We start from the raw sequence: 20,992 nt of genomic DNA on the forward strand, positions 1-20,992 counted from the left end.
TGCACAAGACTTCTGTGTATGCGTGCATGTGTGTGGGAAAAGTCATAAATTTAGTGGAGTCATTTCAAAAGAGAATATACATGACTGTGTGTACGAAGGTCTTAATATACATTATAGTTTATGTGATTTTTTCATTTCTGTAGGAGTCATTGTATTGTGTTTTCATAATTAAAGCTTTTTATGAAAAGAAACACCTTGAGAGGATGTAGTAAAGATAGTTGAAACCACGCTCATCTTGAAAAGGCTGAGATTGCAATGCGGGACCAAAAGTGTCAAAATGCCGTTGACTAAATTCTAGTTGCAATTCTATAATCCCTGATGGTTCTTTGGATTAAATATAATAATCTGATTTTTCTCCTTCATATAGGTTGATGGCATCCTAAAAACTGTGCTACGGGATGAGATAATTGCATGGCACAAAAAAACACAAGAGGATACTTCCTCTCCACTCTCAGCAGCTGGGCAACCCGAAAATATGGACAGCCAGCAGCTGGTTTCACTGGTTCAAAAAGCTGTTACTGCTATCATGACTCGACTTCATAATCTTGCTCAGTTTGAAGGAGGAGAAAGCAAAGTTAACACTCTGGTAGCAGCTGCTAATAGCTTGGATAATCTCTGTCGTATGGATCCTGCCTGGCACCCCTGGCTGTAACTTGAAATTTTCAATAGCTTTTTTTGCTGCTGTTCGTGGTGTGAGCCATATATTGTGTTAAGAAAATGTGAAAAAGCTTTCCAGACCATGGCTTACCTGTCACACTGCATTTTGTCAGTCATCATTTTAATTGTGTTTACAGTAATGACAATTTTACTGTTTTTAATTTCATGAGGGGACATTTTCTCCTGTTTAAGAAAGGTTGTTTAATATGCAACAACAGCTTTCACAAATAGCTTAAAATGAAGAGAGGAAACTTAAGTAATGTAGAGAAAAATCTTGTTTTATGATGAGGACTATAAAACTAGCACTGTTAGATTTAGGGTCTGTCATTCCTAATAGCCTGCAGTATATAAATTTTTTATACAATAGTAATTATTAAAAATAAAAAAAGACAGTATTCCCAGTTACTGAATTTTACTTTGTGAAATTTTACTTAGTCACTGTCCCTTCATTATACCAAATTGAAGGCACAAATAAATACTCTTCCTTTAAGTTTTCTTCAGATTTACGTGAGCAAAGTTGGTTTGTACAGAGAATTTTGTACCAAATGTATAGAGGTGACTTTGTTAGGCACTGAGAAAATGATGATCAAATTGTTCTAGCTTTTCTTGGAGCACAAGCTATGTACAGTAAAAGTGTAAACCATTTAGAGTATTTGGTTTAGTTGTGGACAGTGTTTGGGGGGGGTAAGTTTATAAAAAGGATGGAAAGGATGGAAAAAGTCATCCTTTGATACATGTATTTGGCTGCAATAGATAAAAAAGTAAAATCTTATGAAGTTCTCTTTTTTTTTTTAATGTTTAGAATTACAATAGCTTCTTTAGAATGAATCAGTTTCTTTGTAATTTAAGAAAAGATCAGTTTAATGTTTCACTTGTCTTTCTGTTGTGTTAGCATTTTTATAAAACTTCGATGTTGAGAATGTTAAATTTGTACAGAGTGATTTTTTCAAAATAAATATTTTGTTAAACTCTCTATAGTATTCATTTTATTTAGAATATTATATATTTTATAAAAAATACATTTATTTTTTATAGAATGTTTAGTCCATTATACCGTGGACTAAATAGAAAAGACCCAAAAGCAGGTGTAATCTTTAATAAATGAAAACAGCCTGTATGTTAAGGGTGATAACTGTATTAATGAGACGTGGTTGTGATGTTCTCATGTATGGTGTTGAATTTGTTTACAGAAGAGCTGCAAATAGGAAGTATGTATATGACAAGAATTTTTTCATTCAGTGTTTCATTCATTTTCTTCCTAGCCAGTCAATTAATGTGTTAACCATCTGTTCTCTAAAAGTCTTTCTTTAAACAGAATATTTCGTGTCTACAAGAAATTCAGCTTTTAAGTAATTGTTCAGAGGTCAAGATTATATCTGCAGATGAACTCTATCAGGAGATTTCTGCTACTCCCACAGAAACAAAGATGATGTTGATTGCTATAGCAAACGATGAGTAACTGTCTGGTGGTGGTTGTTTCACGTGTTTTGGTTTTTTTTTTTTCTACTTTTAATTAGCAGTCAACAGGTTCTTTAGAGATTTCAGAATAACATGAGAGGCATAATTGAAGTTAATTGCCACCATTCAGTATTGTACTGTCTGTGAGACAAGGGGAATTTCTAAAAGCCCATCTGATGACTTTTCCTGGGTGGGTGAGCTCTACTTGCAAGTTAACAGATGAACATCATCTAACTCACTGGTTACCTGCAGATTAAGGCTTGCAGTAGGTATGGCTGTAGTCAAGTCATTATTTAAAAACAAAGCAACATATGCTTTTCAGAGGTCTCTTACAGAGTTGCAAAAAGACCTGTTCCTTTCATCTTTTTGCAGCCATTAGCAGAACTATTCAAATGATACGGACTTGAGTGTCAGCATTATGCAGGGGTACATGTCCCTCTCTACTGGTCATCTTATACGACAGTTCTGCTAACACCATAAGCAGCACTGAACCTGGTGCAGAGACAAGCGAGGCTGATGGACAGAAAGTGCTATGAATGTATGCATATACAAATCTATATATAAATACACACACAGACAGAGTTTGCATCCATGACTGTAATACGTACTCAAAATTCTTTAGTTAAGTTGATGAATTTAAACCCATTTGAAGGTTGAGTGTTAAATAGTTTTTTTTTTTTTTACTGTATGTTTGGCTCAGAGGTGTCACTTTGTGACGTCAGACAGATCTCAGCTATCAGTTATATGCTCAGTCTTCATTACCTTTCAGGTGGGATATTCCAGTGTTGTACTGGGCATGAAGCCTTTGGTGGTTAGTACAGAGTATTTTGCTATATGTTAGTTATGCATAAATGTTACAGTACGTGCCAATTAAACATAGTATATAGGATAACGTATAGTTTTGCTGGGTTAATTTATGAATTTGCACCTGTTCTTTACTTTTTGGCTAGTAACGAGCTCATCTAATATTAGAAATGAAGATACCTTGCACTCCAACTTAAATGCATTTTTTTTCCCTTTGGGATATAACTATAATATAGCAGGAAAAATAAAAAGGCAATTTTGAAAATGGAAATTCAGATATTATTCACTTGTAAATGAAAAGGAAAGCTTTACCCTTAGCTCTCATAAATTAAAAGTAAATGTGCAATAATGAATTTATGGAAAAATGTCATATTTTTAGAGAAAAAGCCTGGAAAATAAATGAATTTTCTATTTTTGTTGTAAAATACAACACAATATTAATGAACGGTGATAAATTCAGCTTATTCAGTGTAGGAGTTGTAATAATCTAATCCTAGAAGTTTTGGAATAAAAAGCAAATTGGAAATACTTGTTCGCTGGCTTAAACTGCAACTGCAGTAATGCATTATATGTTTCTCTGAAATGATTTCACTTAGAGGATTTCCCATGCAAGTTTCTTTTCAATTCTTTCCTAGGTGAGATGGACCAGAGCTTTTCCCAGCTGAATCACTGCTGCCTTTCCCATTAGTTGGTTTGAGAACCTTAGCAAGAGCAAAGGGACTCTCATCAAGCAATTCATGATTTTCCTAGGTGTCTACCTACTTCTTCCTTGGGTCCAGAAGAGTCAGTAGCAGATAAGGTCCAGCAGAAGCAGATGGTAAGCATTCAGCCCTTGAAAGTTTGAAAAAGAGTGGTAGCCAACTGGTTGACCCTAAACCGTAGCCATGTGATGACAGGTAAGGCAGGTCAGTTTGTGGACTTGAGATGCAGGCATTTAGATCAAGGGGATCAAGCCTTTCTGCTTAACATAGTTCTTACGTGGGTCAAAGGATTTGCTGGGGGATTTGTCTGGGAGGAAGAGTTTATTACTTCTCACCAGATACCTTTTGTTCTAGATCATGGTTCTGTTTCCTTGTATGATGAGTAAAGCGTCGCCCCTTTATTCCCACACTTGGTTTTTGTGCTCCTTAAATATTGAAGAGAGGATGATAGATTGAGTCATGCTGTATGCCAGTATATACAAGTGGAAGCTCAAATACATGAGTGGTAAGGACTATATAAGGATTTGGAAAACAAACATATATTTTTTTGGCGAAGACTTGCTTCCTTATCAAAATCATGTTGGCAGGAAGAATCTGAACTTTCTTCTTATAAAACATAACACTTCCTGCATGTGTCACAACATACTCTATATGCAGTCATTCACAACTAAGCTTAGTGCTTTTGTGACTTGAAGGGAATTGTTGGCTTCCTTTTACTGAAGATTGTAACATTTGTAGCTGTGAAATATGGCACATGCTGCATCAGAGGAGTTGCAGTATTTTTCCTTAATCATTTGCATGTCTTAGATATGTCCGACTGCGAGAGATGACAGCATTACCTGAAAGGAAATCATCAAATAATTCAGCTACTTTTCTGTTCATGATAGAAATCGTAATGGAAAAATGAGAATGTAAATCAAGAGAGACAAACTTTGTTGTTTTTAGATTTGTGAGGTCTCTCTTTTTTATTCAAATATACTCCTAAAAGAAAACTTGGTGTGTGAGGGAGCAGTGCTGATAGGGAAAAGAGAGTTATTTTAATGAGGTCCCTGACGGTGTTAATGTGCAAATGTTCATACTTGGTTCTCTTCTTTCATGAATATATGCTGTGGATTTACATTATTTTGTGAGAAAGCTTACACAGTCTTATCCCAGAGTTTTACCACTGGCTCCAAGGAGGTAAATCCTGAAAGCTTTTAGTTATATATGAGCATTCTTCAGAGTCTAGAGGAAATCTTCTGGCATATCTTGTATGATCAGCAACTGTCCATTAGCAGGTAAGTGGTTTGACATAGTACGGTATATGAAGTTCCTGATTATCTTCAAGAACATGTGGCATGTATCTTAGCTGCATTTAATTTTTTATGATTGTAGATAAGGGTTCCTTCTTGTCTCATTAGTTCAGATATATGCTCAATATGCATCTTGCTGAGCAGATACTTGAAAGTGAAATACATTAATTGTCAATTCACTCTAAGTGTTCCCTTTAAGGTTTCTTCCCTCAGATTAGATATTACACAAAAACCCATGTTACTACTCTGTAAAATCAAACGCTTGAGAATTAAGAGAGAACAAAGTTTCTGAAGTTGTTTGCATGGGCGTTATGCCATTCTTAAAATTCCTCCTGTTGTGTTTTTGGGTTTTTTTTCCCTGTAGAGCCCTGGACAGATTTGCTGGATCTTCATGAGAGTAACTATTGACAAGTCTTTGACACCAAAGTTGTGCTAGCCATATTTTAAGTCTGTATGAAATGCATAGAGATATACATGTCGGTAGACTTTCGCACACATACCTGTTGGTGTGAAGTGGGCTTTATGGTAGGTCGCTCGAGTGACAGAAATCTTAGTAACTAAGAAGCAGATTTGGCATGAAAAACTGTAAGCAACAATGTGAGCTGTGGATTTTACATGGAGAATAAATAGTTGTCAGGTTTCTCATATTATACTGGATTATTTCAGTCTCCTGATTTTTGTAATCATGTTTGGCTCCGTCTTTATTAGGCGATGCTGCAGCAATTTAACCATTTATTATTACAGTCTGCTCTCAAAGTAGATTATCAGAATTCATTTGCTTAAGTGAATTGTACTCCAAAACAAAATCATTTAACATTAGTTGGGTGTTTGAGTCCACCCTCTGAAACTGGTATGCTGCTTCCCTCTCCTGTAATTGGGCTGTTCAAGAATTGTCAGATACAAAGAGAGCGAGCAAAAGATTAGTTATTACTGGAAGAAGATGACTCAAAGCATTTCAGCAGCAGACAATGAAAGCTCTGTTTCGTAATGGCAGTAGAATAAAGTTGCTTTTAAGGCTCCGATCTGTTTCAAATATGATGTATGCAATGTTCTTTTGTGGTGTAGAAACCTATTCAGGGAGAAGAATTCAAACTCACAGGAGCTTTTAATCAGCTCAGTGTGGGTGCATTTCACATTTAAGAGGTTCGAGAGAGCACATGTGAAATAACTGGTGTCTTGCATGTGATTTATCATTGTTCAATGAATGTGTTGGGGTTCTCGGCGTCCACGTCTGCAGGCACTCTGGGCTCACTCTAGGGTGTTAGTCAAGTAGTAGTGCTACATGGGATTTCTTTTAAAGGAGGACTTAAGGTGCTGAAATGCAGGGGAGAAAAAAAGTCTGTGAAATTTTTAACTTAGAATTTAATCTCTTGACTGTGGCCTTTTCATTTGCTCTAAATTAGCGTTGTCTTTCCCTGAGAGTTTCAAGAAAAGAGCAGAGGAAATGCTGTTTCTGTGTCAGCCATGTTGCGTCCCCTCTCCGCTTTCAAACTTCTCCCTTTGCTGTTATAATCTAATGTTTTACTTTAAGAAGTCTTTTATTTCTTTCAGTTACCCCACAGAAGACACCACATATGTAAATGCCGGGGTCTGGGTAGCAGGGGCTGGAGCAGTGCCCTGGGGGGAGGAGGCTGCAAACTGCCCCGAGCCGGTCCCAGCCGGTTCGGGAAGCTGGTGGGAAGTTCAGCCACTCAGGGAGCAGGTGGTGCCGCAGCTCAGGTGTGCCTGAGAGAAAGCAGCAGCCGTGAGGGACCCCTCATGGGAGATCCGTGCAGAGCAGAGGAGCAGTAAGGAGCGACGACCTGTGGAGGAGAAGAGAAAGGAGCAAGGAGTGGCTGAAGGGCGCCATTACGCGCTGCCCATGCCCTTACCCAAGGGACTGGGAGTGACTGAGTGGGATCCACTGCAAAAATGAGGGAACTCGAGGCTAGGACGCAGGGAGGAGAGGTGGCAGACTGAAGCTGAGCCTAGTGGAACAGGAAGAAAGGAGCTTCCCCAAGGGTTTGTTTCATTGTTTGTTGTTGTTTTTTTTTCCCCCTCAATAACCCCCTCAGTTCTTTTTTTTATTTTTCCCCCCTCAGTACTAAAAGTTATGTTAACTGGGAAGAAATTAAATTGAGTGAAATTCCCCCAGTCCAGAATGTTCTGCTGATGACAGTAAGCAGCCTGGCAAATGTTTTTAGCTGTGGTAACTTACTCTGATGGCTGGATCTTGTACAGCCAGGACTTTGAAGACATTGTCATGGAAGCTTGTTAAGGGAGATTTTGGTGCTACGAAAATCTTTCTTGAGTGAGCTATAAAAACTTGTCCTGACCTTGTCTAGTCCTGAAAGATCGTATCATGCTTCTCATAAGAAATGAGGTGCGAACCCTGCAGTCATGGCAAAGTTTCAGGTGGTTCGTGACGTTCTGCCATGTCTGCATTTCCAAGGCAGAAGCAATAACTAGTGTGGGTGCTTTTTCCCCGTCCCGTATATTGGCAGTGTAGTCTTTTGGATTTACGAGGGCAGAAGCTGTTTATTTCTTGTTGTGTTCAACGATGCGAATCTCTTCAGCACTTAGTACAAATATGTATCTTGCCATTTAATAGGTGCTGTTGGATTTCTTGGAAGAAAACTCTAACTGTCCCAGAAATCAGCTGTCATAACGAAGTGCTGATAAAAGCCCTTTTCCAATCCACCTAATTCTTGTGCTCCTCAACATAGTATAGACATATGTTATATTTAGAAGTGATATTAGCTTTGGCTTTTAAAATTCATGTGCTCTACACCCTAATACCAGGCCTCACTTGCTGCCTGCAGCCTAATTTTATTTTTTTTTAGGAAAGGGTATTTATCCAGGCTCTAAGATGCTGTCAGAATTGTACCTTAAGCAATCAATGACTGCTTACCCTCAGTCCAGCCTCCATGAACCATTACAGTACTAGCTATATTAAAGAAGCTTTCTCAGTCTGTTATCTGGGAAAGGACAGACACCTTTGCAGGCTCTTTGTTTCTTTTGATACTAGTACATTAATTATTGTCTCTCTCCATTCCTTGCTGCTGTTCGTAAGAAATTGGCATTAAAGAATCTATTCTGCTTATTCAGCAAGAGTTCTCATCAGTAGCAATTCATAAACCACTTTACAGTGGGTCAGTATTGCTTAACCATCCCTTGAAGCAATAAAAGTGGCACAGAACTTTTAATTGAGGTCTGGTGGTGTCACTGAAATGTTGTTTCATTGTGCAATAGCTGTCCCCATTCCTTTCTGTAATAAAAAAATAGCAATTATCAAGTAGAGAAAGATGCCATATTAAAATCCTGTAAATTAAGAGCATGCATTATTGTAAAGGTTTTTTTTAACATCTCATGCAATAAACTCTATGCTATCCTTCATTGTTTTTTTTAGCTTAAGCATGTGAAGGGACTACTCTCTGTCTTCGTGAGATTCTGTAGAGGACAGGGGGTCAGGACTTCAGGACTCCTTGTCTAACTCTGCGAGTGATGCACACTCTCCAGTATGAAGTAAGTGCGGGGAAAAAAAGATTTGATAATTGGAGAGGGGGGTTGTAAAACATACTTGCTTTGTAGTTCATGGGTGAAAAATGCTGCTCTCAGTTAAAATAATCTTATCTTTCTTCTTAAGGCACTGCAATCTGGGTGGTCCAAACTCAATTTTGTTGGGATTAAATGAGTTTTGAGACACTTTTGTGGGACAGTGTCCAAAATTCAGTGATCTCCCATAGTGCCTTTACCCTCTTCTTCTCCCTTTTACTACATGTGCTTGGCAACAACTAGCAGAGACTAAATGTATGGACATGCACAGATATGTAGGAGATGGCAAGATCACAATAAAAAAAAGTAAGTGGGGTCAGATGAATTTGCCTTGCAGGTTGTATCTGGTTTCCAGATGTGTAGCTAGATGCATCCTGTGTGAGATGTGTTGCTCTTGCTTTAGCCTTTGGAAATTTCTGGAGAGAAAAATAGTATTTTTTTTAGTATTGCATATAAAATCTTGGTGAAAGTGTTGGGTGGGTGTATGGGATTCTGACTTTCTAGAAAGCAGTTACTGCATATTGCTGGGTGTGGTTTGTAACTACAGTAGTTTTCTCTGTAGGCAAGAATGCATGGAGAAATGTATGAATGATAGCTTGGTAAAGGATTTACAAATATCTTATCTTTAACTTGAATTTGAATGTTGCCCAGAATCAAGATTCTCCTGTAAGGAACCACAACTTCCTCTTGTGGTGGCACTTTCAATTCAAGCTAGCTAATTCTAGGGTGTCAGTTGGCATAGAGCTTCACTCACACAGAGAATCCCACAGCCCTGCTTCAGAATTACGTGGCGTTCAGACGAACTAGACTAGTTTTAGAGGAGCCAGTCTGACAATAGGTAACTTAAACCAACCCTGCTGCAAAGATGTAGTCTTAGTTGTATAGTGTAGCTATAGATACCAAATGGAAAACCTTCAGGACATTATGTACTGCTCATGAGAGGTCCTTAATTGACTGCAGTGGGGCAATAATTTAATCTTTAACCTGTGAATTAAAGACAGTATAGCACAAGAATTATCATGCAGACTAGTCCAGTCTTCCACAGCTCTGACAGTTCAGTTCTTTCAGCGAAACATCTTAATAGGCCTGTCAAAATATGCATTGTGATCTTTTGTATTCTGGAAATGGATCTAAAACTGAAGACTTATTAAACAGAGGCAGTAGGGGACTGAAATAGTGGGGACCCTTCCTCTGACCGTCTGCTACCTAGTTTTGATCTGGTGATTTTGGAAAAAGAAAGACTCAATCTTCCTGAGCCCTTCACAGCTTTGCAAGAAAATTAGCATTAGTTTGGGGTGAAATGATGACTTGCCTGTCTCCGCTTTGGCTGTTTCACTAAGCTGGTATGTTGTGAATGAGGTAACTATTTCAAAACACAAAAATGCTTGTTTCATTCTTTTCGTGACAGATGTGATGCTATAGAGCTGTGGGATGGTTCAGTACAGATACGACTTCTGTGTTCAGCTCTCAGAACAGGCTATTATTCACGCAGGGAATGTTACCTAGTAAGTCCAGTTTAGCTTTCATTTGGACATATTTTTTAGGAGTTACGTGTACTATGTGATTCATCAGTTCTTTTATGTGACCTGAATGAAGTCCTTAAAGTGGTGCTTTGCTGTTAGTTACATACAAGGGCACTCAGCTTCATTTGTTGCACTCTTTTGCAAATCCACCCAGAACGAGATCTTGGCTTTGGTAACTGAGTGTTTAACCCTGGACTTGCCTTCTTTGTGAAATACTTTCATAGATTGCTGCAATAGTTGTTCTTTAGTGGGGCTGATTTAATGTCAATTTAATGTCAATTTAACTCAATTTAATGTCTGAAACCCCACTTCTTAACTGAAAGTTTTATTCTAGAAAACTTTTTGTAACTTTTTAGGCTGTTGCTCAATAAGATTGGATACTTTATTAGACTATGTTTATGTAGCTCTTGGTATTTATTGCAGCATGATAAGCAATGCTTGAGAAGAGGATTTTCACCAATTTTCAGTCCTGTCTTTGTAAAATAAGAGAACCATAGATTTCAGGTTTTTGTTAAGAGCAACTTACACACAACTTGCTTAATGGCATAACCCTTCATTCCAGATTCTAATTAGACAAAGCACTGATAGATTTCCTTTGCAATGAGAAATATTACCTTCAACTTCTCAGTGTTTTTCTCACTTTTAAATGTCATTTAGTCAAAGAATAGTCATGAATTTTCTAAAGAATGAAGTAGCTTTGTCAGATCACAGCCTTAAAAATCTCCCTTTTATTTACTCAGAATTAAGTGTAGATGAAGAATTGGTATTATCCATCGACTGCAGGTCGTTCTTAGAGGAATGCAGCTGAATGAATTGTAACTTAGTTTACAATGCCTACATCTGAGGACTCGAGAGAAACTCTGATGTCCACTAGCTAGGGCACAGGCTGGAAAATTTCAAGATCTGGTTTCTGTTTCTTATTCTGCCATTGACTCGCTTTGTCAGGTTGGTCAAGTTACTTCACTCCTGTCTGCTTTTGATTTCCCTGTCACTCTTTTGTCTTTTCCATAAAGGGAAAAGCTTGAACAGTGCCTGGCTCAATGGGAGGCCCAATGCAGGACCATGTCTTTAAGTGTCCTTGCTTTGTAAATAATATGTTGCTATTCAGCTATGGTTAGTTTCATCACCCAGGAGCTAGATGCAGACATAGAAGGGAAATGTTTCCCCTTTTACCTTTAGCAGAATTCTTCCCATTTAATTTATATGTGTTCGTTTAGCACTTTTGAAGTATCACACTTTTCCTAGAGTGGAAGACAACACAAACACACAAGTTAATTGTCTTAGTTGCAAAATTTTTCTTTCTGTATTTGTAGATTTGGTTAACAATTATATTCCTATTTTGCCTGAATCAGTGGTAAGAACTGCACACTTCGAGTTGTATGATTCATCTCTATACATGCTTTTTATATTATTCAAAAGTAGCAGGGATAAATGCTGTCAATTGAAGCGGTAGATTACAGAACATGAATCAGTGACAAAAATGTGCAAATGGACTTGACATCAGTGGTGTAGCTGAAATAGTATTTCATGATTGCTCTTAGGGATTTGCAGTATCTGTCCCCGCCATCTTTAATAGGTAACTCTTCATGAATCAAATACAATTTCAGTCAAGAAGCAGCATGCCAGTGGGAGGAAGTGTATGAACATAAATTACATAATTATTATTCCACTTGCTTTTTATGCATTTAATCACAAAAGAGCAGAAGCCTGAAGATACAAAATAAACCTTGAAGGCATCATAATCCTAAACAACAGCAGCAACACACCAACACATGCCCTGTAAAATATAAAAAGATTAATAAAAGAGTGATCGGGACACTTCTTAATTTATTTTCCTCTTTCATGATCATTAGGCAATAATACTAAATTAGCTTACCATATTTGCTTACACTAAGGCAACAATTCTCGAAGCAAAAGCTGCAGAGAACTGGAAAGTTATTGGGAAACGGAGATATGTGGATGTACCTCCTCTTATTAGAGGGTAAAAAAAGGGGGGATATTTATCTCTATTTTCTTAGGGGAACTGTCATTATGTGATAGATATAACCTGATGCAGTGATGTTTGCCTGAATTTGCAGAGAGCCTGAAACAATAGATCTGAGGTGCAAAGTGCTTCATCTTCTGTAACTGGGTGCTAACACCAAGGTCAGTCATGGATTTTTTTAGGTGTCAGCATTGTGAACTGTGTCCCTGTTTATGAAAAAAGAGCAAGAGTCATGCAGTTGATTCTTGTCATCCACGGACATTTTATCCAGGCTGTAGATTTTGTTGTAAACACAGGTGGATGGGTGTGCATTAGGGGTAATGAGTGTAGCAATAATGGAGAGTCGATAACATTAAAATCTTATTTGCATTTCCCACAAATGGAATATGTCCCAGGGCTTGTTATGGGAGATGGGGCACAAGAAAGTTCCACAACAATAGTGGAATTTTGTGCCTTCCTCAAGGGCAGCTCAGCTCAGCCGCCTTAAATTTGGAAACTATTCTAAACCCTATCATGGCTGTGCACAAACTTTTTCCAACAAAGGAGCAGTACTTTCACTAACATAGAATACAGTATGTTTGGTTGTATTTGCCTTTATTTTTAAAATAGGATAGGTTGCAGGAATAATAGGTCATTGCATGGGATGCGTCTGGATTGCATTGGTCATTTAGCTTAGAAAGTATCACGATCTCACGGAAATTGTCACAGTAGTCTTGTTGAGTAGTACTAGTACTCTGAACCTAGTTTACTGACTCCCAGTGTAGATTCATTTCACTCAAGCTCCGTTCAGAAATGGATTCCTGAACAAACCTGAAGGAAGAATTTGTTTTTGTAGTCAGTGAACAATCAAAATTGAATTAATTCTTCTTGCCTATGAATGAATATCTCTAATCTTTTTCCTTTTAGCTATATTTCTAAGACTTATCCTGCTTTGAAGCCAAATACAGAAAACAGAATAGATGTTTAGCTGTGGGAGCCCAGGGATTTAGTGTGTCAATAGGTATGGCAGAAAACTGAGTCTTTTGCAGGAGGTTAGAAGCAGTATATCTTAGTGTATAGCCACTAGTCTAGGTAAGGAGACATTTTGGGTTTTGTTGTGGCACAGTTTGTTTCCCAGTGGCTTTTTGCTCTTTCAGCAGTGATTTTTTGACTGTTTACTCGTTTTTCCCTGGGCTTCTAGATAACTGCCATTTATACTTAGGTGAACCATCTTGTCTATAAACTACAGCACATCTGTTTTGCCCTGAACAACACAGTATGAGATCTCTGAGCTGCCTCCAGACTCGGAAGCAATGTAACATTGTCAACTGGATGATTTGCCCAACCTAATTCAACCTGACAAGGGGTATTATCAGCTAAGGCAAAGCAACAGGGCAATTTTGCCATAATGCTTTCAGAACTGAAGCTGGTATCGTCATGTGGCCCTGCTCTGAGATATGTGAGTGCATTAACACAGCCATAGCTTCCTTGTGGTGTGTGAATGCAGCTAGTGGGTGAGGGTTTCCACCGTGCACTACAAACACCCCTAGGTCTCACTGAATGTCTCAAAAGGGCAGAGAATAAACATAGAGAAAGTTGATTTAACCATAGATTGCTGGTCAAGACATTAATGACTTTGTTTCACTTCACTGTACCACAGCTGGGAACAGGCATAGCCCTTGCTCCTCCCTTTTATATGACTGCCTTTAAATGTCCTGCAAACATGCACATTCAATAGGAATGCATTCCCATTATCTTCTCTGCAAGAAAGGAGCAATTCTTGGGCAGAAGATACATGGCATGTTAATAAAGCTGGCTGAGGAGTTAACCTCATTGGAGAAAACGACCTAGCAATCTTATTTTTGTTACTTTAATTCTGTATATATCACAAACAAACAAACAAACAAGCCATAATGGGAAAACCATTTTATCAATATACTGTGTCAATGGTATGGAGATTAAGGGCAGCTTAATTCTAGCACAAGCACAAAATGCTGGACAAAGTACTCCTATCATTTAATCCATGCAGTAAATAAATGTTTTTGATGTGAAACGCAATCACTTTGATTATAGCAGCAGAGGGGAATATTTTTTCTTCTGCTGCTTTATGTAGGATAAATAGGAAGAAGACTGATTGAGGTTTGACAGATTAAGCCTTATAAATACAGTCTCTTCTTGTCCTTTAGACAAACTAATCTTTGGATAAGGGCACTGTTTTTAGCAGAATACGCCATGGCTCTATTTCTTATCACCAATCTCTCGAGTGTAAGTATTCTTCCAGAAGAATTTTGCTATTGATATGGGATAATGTAGTATTTTGTTGAAGCTCTACTCTTGAAAGTGGTCTATGAATGTCCACTTGATAACTTTAAGGTCATGATCCTGTACATTTCAATGCTTGCCTCAGTCAGGCTTCAGACTGAGGTATCACACCACCACCATATCCCGTATGAAGTCAGAGTTCACCCACTCCGTGTATTTATGGTACATGTTAAAATATTTGGGGGTAAAAGTCTACCACACAAAGTAAAAACAGGTCAAAATGTCAGCAGAAACTGGTGAGAAATACAGAGCTGCCAATCAAAGCGCTTCATTAGTTTATTCAAATTTTATGAAATTGTTTTGTTTTCAGAAAACAGTATAATGGTGGTTCTTTTTTAACCATTTTCAAATGAAATCATTTTGATTTTTTTTTTTAATTGAAAAAGACTTTATTTTGAAAATTTTATTTTCAAACATTAAAAATAATAAAAATTAAATTTTTTTTTTTTTTAGTTCAACCAGGAACAAAGTGAATTGCAACTTTTTTGGTGGGGTGCAGTTGGGAGGTTCTGAACTTTACAAGCATTCCATTTCATGTCAACTTAATACCAAACCATATATTTTTATTTTTGAAAATGGCAAGCAAATGGCAAGAAAAGTTGCTTTTTCTTACTGTGCTATTGTTGGCTTATGGTTGCAGCTGATTTGCAGATGATATTTTAAGGAACCTCAAGTTGTAACTGCATGCCACTGGGCTACATTATGCTTTGGGGCTGTGTTGCCTTGGGGCTACCCAATTAAAATAATTGTGATTCTGCTACAATGATGGGGGAGCAGATCACTGTGATTAAAGATAGTGAGTTATTTTGAGAGTGTGAATTTGCTGTAGATAAAAAAATATTTTTGGACTGAGATGCATTTAGCAAAGACAGATAGACAGAATTTGAAAAGATTAATCCAGAAAATGATGAATCCTTACACATACTGAGTGCAGCGTTAAGTAGACAAAGTAGCATTAACCAAGTTAGTTGTGTTCCTACAATATGTGGGGGTATTTTTGTGGTACATGTATAAAAGTGAAAGAGATGAGGAAAGTTGTGATGGTTCATTCTAAGCTTCTGAGTACTTGCTATCAATTATCAATGGTAACACTATCTAGAGTTCCTATGACAGAGCTGCCTTCCACTGGGTGCCATACAGGATTGGGCCTTTGAAAACTCTAGGGATAGAACTGGTGGTTTAAAAGCGAGGGAGAACTTAAGCAGGATGGATTATAATAATCTAGTTAAACTAATTGAGATCTAAATGGGGCAGGCCTTTGAGCATCTCCTGAGTAAATATTGGCAGGATTTAAGGAGTGTTGAGTTTAGTTTGTCCTTCAGAATTACCTCTTGGCATCTCTGTTTTATGTTTGCAGTGTAGCTGCTTGAGAACTACTATTTATTAGTTACCCCTTATTAATTACAGTGATGCAGTTCTGAAGTCTTGTTTATTCTTGATTTGTTTTAGCCTATTTTATTAGAAAGGCTATTGGATCCCTTAAAACAAATTTTATTGTCTAATGTCTGTGCCTGATTTCTTTCTTTCTTGGTTTTGCACCCCAAACCTGTTGTCCTTTTCCAAAGTTTGGAAAACATTATCCCAAATCACACGTGGATCCAGCCTTGGTGGCTATAGGAAGCTTCTTTAAATTCTAAGTTGTTTGTAATATCCTTTTTCTTGAAATGTGGTAGAGGAGATTATTTCCATTTATTTTTCTTCAAAGAAAAAAAAGAAAAGGTTGTGGATCCAATTTTATTTTTTTATAATCATTAATTATACTTTGATTTTTGCATTATCAGTCCCTGGTGATGTCTCAAATAGATATTTTTAAGAGTAGAGCTTAAGCTCTTTGTAAAAGAACTATTTTCTGTATTTACATACTGCCCAACACAATGGGGTTTTTATTCATCCCTCCTCTGTACTATCCCAATATAAATAGTAAAGTGATGATGCATTTTCCTCAGAAATCCAGAGGGGCTTTTTAGTACAATTTTTTTTGTTAAAATGTAATATTTTAAGTCTGATTTTCCATCCTACAAGCTATAAATCTTACCTGTTTACAGATATGTATGGAATTCTGTGGACTAATGATTTGAAAGTGCTATCACATGAAAACAATGGTGTCGCACAATAGTTGACTCCCTTAGGAAATTACATAGCTATCTTAGTACTCAGGAGGTTTAAAACTGTCAGTGCTTGGTAGAGATGAGTAATAGCAATCCTAGGTGTTCTCAGCCTTGAGTTTTAAAATTGTTTTCAACTCTTAATGCAAATGTCCCTTTCAAGGTGAGAAATGTCACACCAGAAAGGCTGAAAAGTTTCCAGGCAATTACACTGGTGAATAAGTGTGTATGGATTCTTGGTAAGTTCTAAATAAGCTCTTTTTAAATAAATAATAATAGTGAAAAAGACAAGAGCCTCTCGTAATTTATATATGGATTGACTGGACTGGAGAAAATAAGGTATTGAGTAAACCTGTAAGGCTATTTACTGATTGTTGAAATCTATAAATGATGTATTTATCAGTTTTGCACTAAGCTTGCCACTACAGATCCGGCTCTACAAAGGCTATCGGGTATTATGTAATGACGTGCTCTAATCTCAGTCAGTGACATGCAAAGCCCCAGGTCTGATTTTAAATTGCAAACCAATATAATAGGCAGTAGACCATCCATAGATTATCTCTTGTTAATTTGAGAGAATATATAAGAAGCAAACGAGAGCATATATAAGCAGCAAACGTGGCTTCACTTTTGTCCTACCTATAGCTCTCTTTGCTGTAGACAACATGAAGTCTTATACAATAATTTTTTTCATGTTCATATTGTGGCAGGAATGTGGCTACCTGTTCAACTGATGCAAAAAGCCTGCTTTTGTCTTTTTCTGGCAGTTTTAGGAGGTTGAAAGACAGAGACACAGAAAGAGGATTGTTATTACAACTGTGATTACTACTGAGCAGATGAAGGTTAATATTTCAGAGGAGAGAGAGGAATTTTTCATGTATGTTATGATTTTCATACTTTTCTGTTGACATATGACGGTTGTTTGGTGGACACCCAAATGGCAACATGTTCATGTTCAGCACAACTAGGATTTAATTACCCTGTTGCCCCTGTAATATGACCCCTGTGTAACACTTGAAAGCAAGAAGAATTTGGGTCAGAGATGTTACATGAGAAGTTCTTGGTGAAACAGTTGGTTTCTATGAGAGTAGGATTAAAACTGCCCACAGTCTGAGGAACACATGAGCTTTGTCTTTGGTTGCAAATAAAGCAACCATTTAAATGCTGGCTCTGCTATTGAATCACTCAGTAGTGTTGACCGTGTCTTCATCTCTGTGGCTATTCTCCTCAATCTTTCTACTCCTTCGTTCTTTGTCTCTTGTTGATTCATGTGAAAAAGCTCAGGGTAGATTCCCCACTGCAGTAGCTCAGCTTCTCTGCAGTTTTCACATTTGATGCACTGAGATCAACTCAGCTGCTGAGAATGTGCAAATTGCTGGGAATGTGTCAGGGGACTGTGAAATGAGTGCAGCTAAAGCCTCCATATCCTCCCAGTTAACTATGTGTCTCCTTGACCATGGAGTAGAGCACATACGGGATGATGTGGTAATGCTGGATGGATTAGACTTCAGAACAGCATAGCCACCTGAAGTGAGACTTGCACTTGTAATGATGGAAAGGGCTAAACACAGTGTGCCCAGGCTGTTTCCTATTCTGGACATGATACTTGTGACCCACTGCTCTGTTTGGCTGCACAGCTGGCGTAGAGCCGCTTTGGGGACATTTAAGTTGGTCCCACACTAAGCTGTGGGCACACCTGCTGAGTGAAAAGAGGACAGGTCTTCTGAGATGAAGACAGGTTTTCCAAAAACAAGCTGTAAGATTTCAGTGCAAGAAAACAAGAATCCTAGTATATGAGAAAATAAACATGCTTCCTTGAAACTATTATTTGTAGCCACTTTGAAAAATGACTTTTAAATTCCTGTTTAGCAAATTCCTTTATGCAAAAGAGAATTTTTATTACTCCAACAATTATTATTATTTAACGTGAATTTGAATTTTAAATAACCCATTTCAAAAGAAGTATGTAAACTCAATTGCAATTCTTTTCCCCATCATTATCCTTTAGGGAAATAATACATAGCGTGCCTGTAGAGACCTGAAGGCCCTCTTAGTAAACTGCCAGTAATGCCGCAGAAGGAAAGGGGGTATGTTTAGATGCTGTATAAATGGCAGAAATAAATCTGGTGCCATTTGGTATCAGGCATAGGTTTGTAGGCAAGTGGAAAGAGTAAATATTATTTTTAACATTGTAACTCTCTGAAGCATAGCAGGTAAAAGAGCAGAAAATACAAATTTAAAGCAACTTCTCTTTAGGCAAAAGGAACCGAAGAAGGATCAAAGCAGGTAAAGGAAGTACATAAATGGATAACTGGAGGAAAGTAATTCTGTGAATCATCTAGTACAGACAACTGGCTAAGATATGAGGCTCTACAACTATTTTTATCACAGCTTTATGGCTGTGATCTGGAAAAATGCTTACACACATGTATAACATGGAAACAATTCCATTGCTTTCAGTGAGTTAGGAACAAATGGGGCAGCCATATGTGAATACGTTTTCAAGCTTAGAGCTATCAGACACTCATTCTTTGTGCCTGTTCAAAGCATCCAGTGAAGTCAGTGGGAATTTGGGCCAGTTGAAGATTTCATCTGGAGTTCATTTGGAGCAGTCTCATAGCAGATCTTGTATTTCCTTTCAGGATGCAAGTCATAAAAAAAGAAAAAAATAGGCAGCCATTTCACCCCTCCACATGGCCTATTTAAGACAAAACATATTCTGATTACTGCTTATGGAGGCTAACATCAAGCAGACCATTGCTTAGCCTGGAGACATTTATCCTTCCACCCTTGTAGTCTTAAGCAGATGATGGCTTCAGCAGATTGCAGGGCCTACTAAGACAAAGCTATGAAAATATAGCCAGGCAAGCCTCATGCTAATGACAGTGATGTCTACCAAGGGCAAGCTGAATCTCTTCTTGAAAGTTTTAAATTTGGGGTTCCTGACCACATGGTGAGTGTCATGACTGGGTTGATGCTAGTTTAGAAGCTTCTTGTCCTGTATCCTCCCTGCCAGGAGTGAGCACACTTTCCCTATCTTGTATTTAACAAGGGTGGTAGCTAACCACCCTCCACTCTGTCCCAAATGTGGCTTGGGATGGACAAGCCCTGGGTGAGCTTGGCATGGCGGGGTAGTTTGAAACACTGGGCCAAATCTGGCCCTTGCTAAATTATTTGTAGTACAGTTGAAAAGAGTGAATACATTGATGTCTGGGTATGTCTAGGTTTCGCTGATCTAGTCCTGAAATTTGTAATTATGATTTCAGTTATGACTCTTACCTTTAAGGATCAGTGACATGTATAAAGCTGCAAACTGTTTCCATTACAACTTACCAATAGAATAAGATTTGTCTTTTTCTTGGAAGCTTCTCCTTTTTGGCTGTAAGAAACAGCCAAAACAGTTTAAAAAGATTGTTTCCCAAAGGATTAATTTTCCATTATATATTGATATACACTTGAAGAACGGCACCTACCATACAAACATAATCCCTTACCTACCAGTTACCTAGAATTGTTTAGTTGAAAGCCCATTATACACTCCTACCAGGAGTAGATCAACACCATGCATCTATGAAACAGTCCATTGAAATGGACATAATTAGATTTTTATCGGTTTCAGCTAGGTGTAACCATTTCATTATAATTGACCTGGATTAGTTTCTACATGTCTCCCTCATTAAAACGTATAGCACCTGTGCTAATGGGTTTTGTTTCTATCAAGATATAATGAGGACTGGCATATCTGCATATTCTCCGAGCGCACCAAGAACAGAGACGAATACTCCATTTTATTACCATCTGACAGAGACATAATGATTGCTGAGAAACTCATTACCATCATATTATACAATGATTTAACTTGAAAACCTTGCCGTGCTGCAGCCTGGCAGTGGTAGAGCTCTTGGAAATGCATGTTTTTTTGTTTGAATAGCGTGAGCTGAGCCGATTCCCTTCTCCCCATGTGCTGTACACAGTCTATTTGCTTTGCAGATTTCTGGCTCATTTTGAGTGTATTTCATTACTGTGCTGTGTAATTAAGGAATATCACTGAAAGATGGTTAGAAAAACACATGTGATGAAATACATGTAGTACAGGAAGCTTGTACAAAAGGCAGAACTTTAAAAATATTTTTTCCTTCTCTCTCAGTACTCCCTCGTTTGCACACCCCCATAACACTGTGGTTTATAGGTAAGACATCCTGGTGCCTTCTCTTTTGAGGCAGCCGGTGAAAGAGTTCTTGCTGCTCTTGGTCAACTTTTCTGCAGCTTTGCAGATATAGACAGATACTTACAGGTAAAAGCTTTTCAGCTGTAATTTGTGTCTTCGTTCTCTGTGCAACTTACCCTCTTCCAAGGGCTACTGCTGAGCTGATTTCTTCAGAGCTCAGTTTAGTGCAAAAGACCACGACAGAAAATGTCACTGAGCACAGTTTATCATTTGAACACAAAACCTCTCAGTAATGCAAAATAACACAGTTCATCTGGCAAATGCTGTCTGCAGGCTCTCTAGCTCCACGCTAGACAGGGGAGAGGGGGGTGTACTGATAATTTGTCTCTGTCACCTGAGGTAGGAGGTCCTTAAATATACTAAATATCTATGTGGTAGTAAGGAATGCCAGTTCTAACTCCTTCT

At 37.9% G+C, this 20,992-nt stretch overlaps 1 protein-coding gene across 1 annotated transcript in view; it reads left to right on the forward strand.

The window, feature by feature from the left end:
* Positions 1–919, forward strand: part of LOC104072970 (transformation/transcription domain-associated protein-like) — a gene marked incomplete at its 5' end in the record, with an annotated part of 34,251 nt that extends 33,332 nt beyond the window's left edge. The window contains 1 exon segment of the mRNA XM_009572597.1: positions 368–919. Within this exon segment, the coding sequence (XP_009570892.1) occupies positions 368–652 (285 nt within the window).
* Positions 920–20,992: the final 20,073 nt, after the last annotated feature.

This window comes from Fulmarus glacialis, unplaced genomic scaffold (genome assembly GCF_000690835.1).
Source record: "Fulmarus glacialis isolate BGI_N327 unplaced genomic scaffold, ASM69083v1 scaffold14292, whole genome shotgun sequence".
In the NCBI taxonomy this organism is placed as follows: domain Eukaryota; kingdom Metazoa; phylum Chordata; class Aves; order Procellariiformes; family Procellariidae; genus Fulmarus; species Fulmarus glacialis.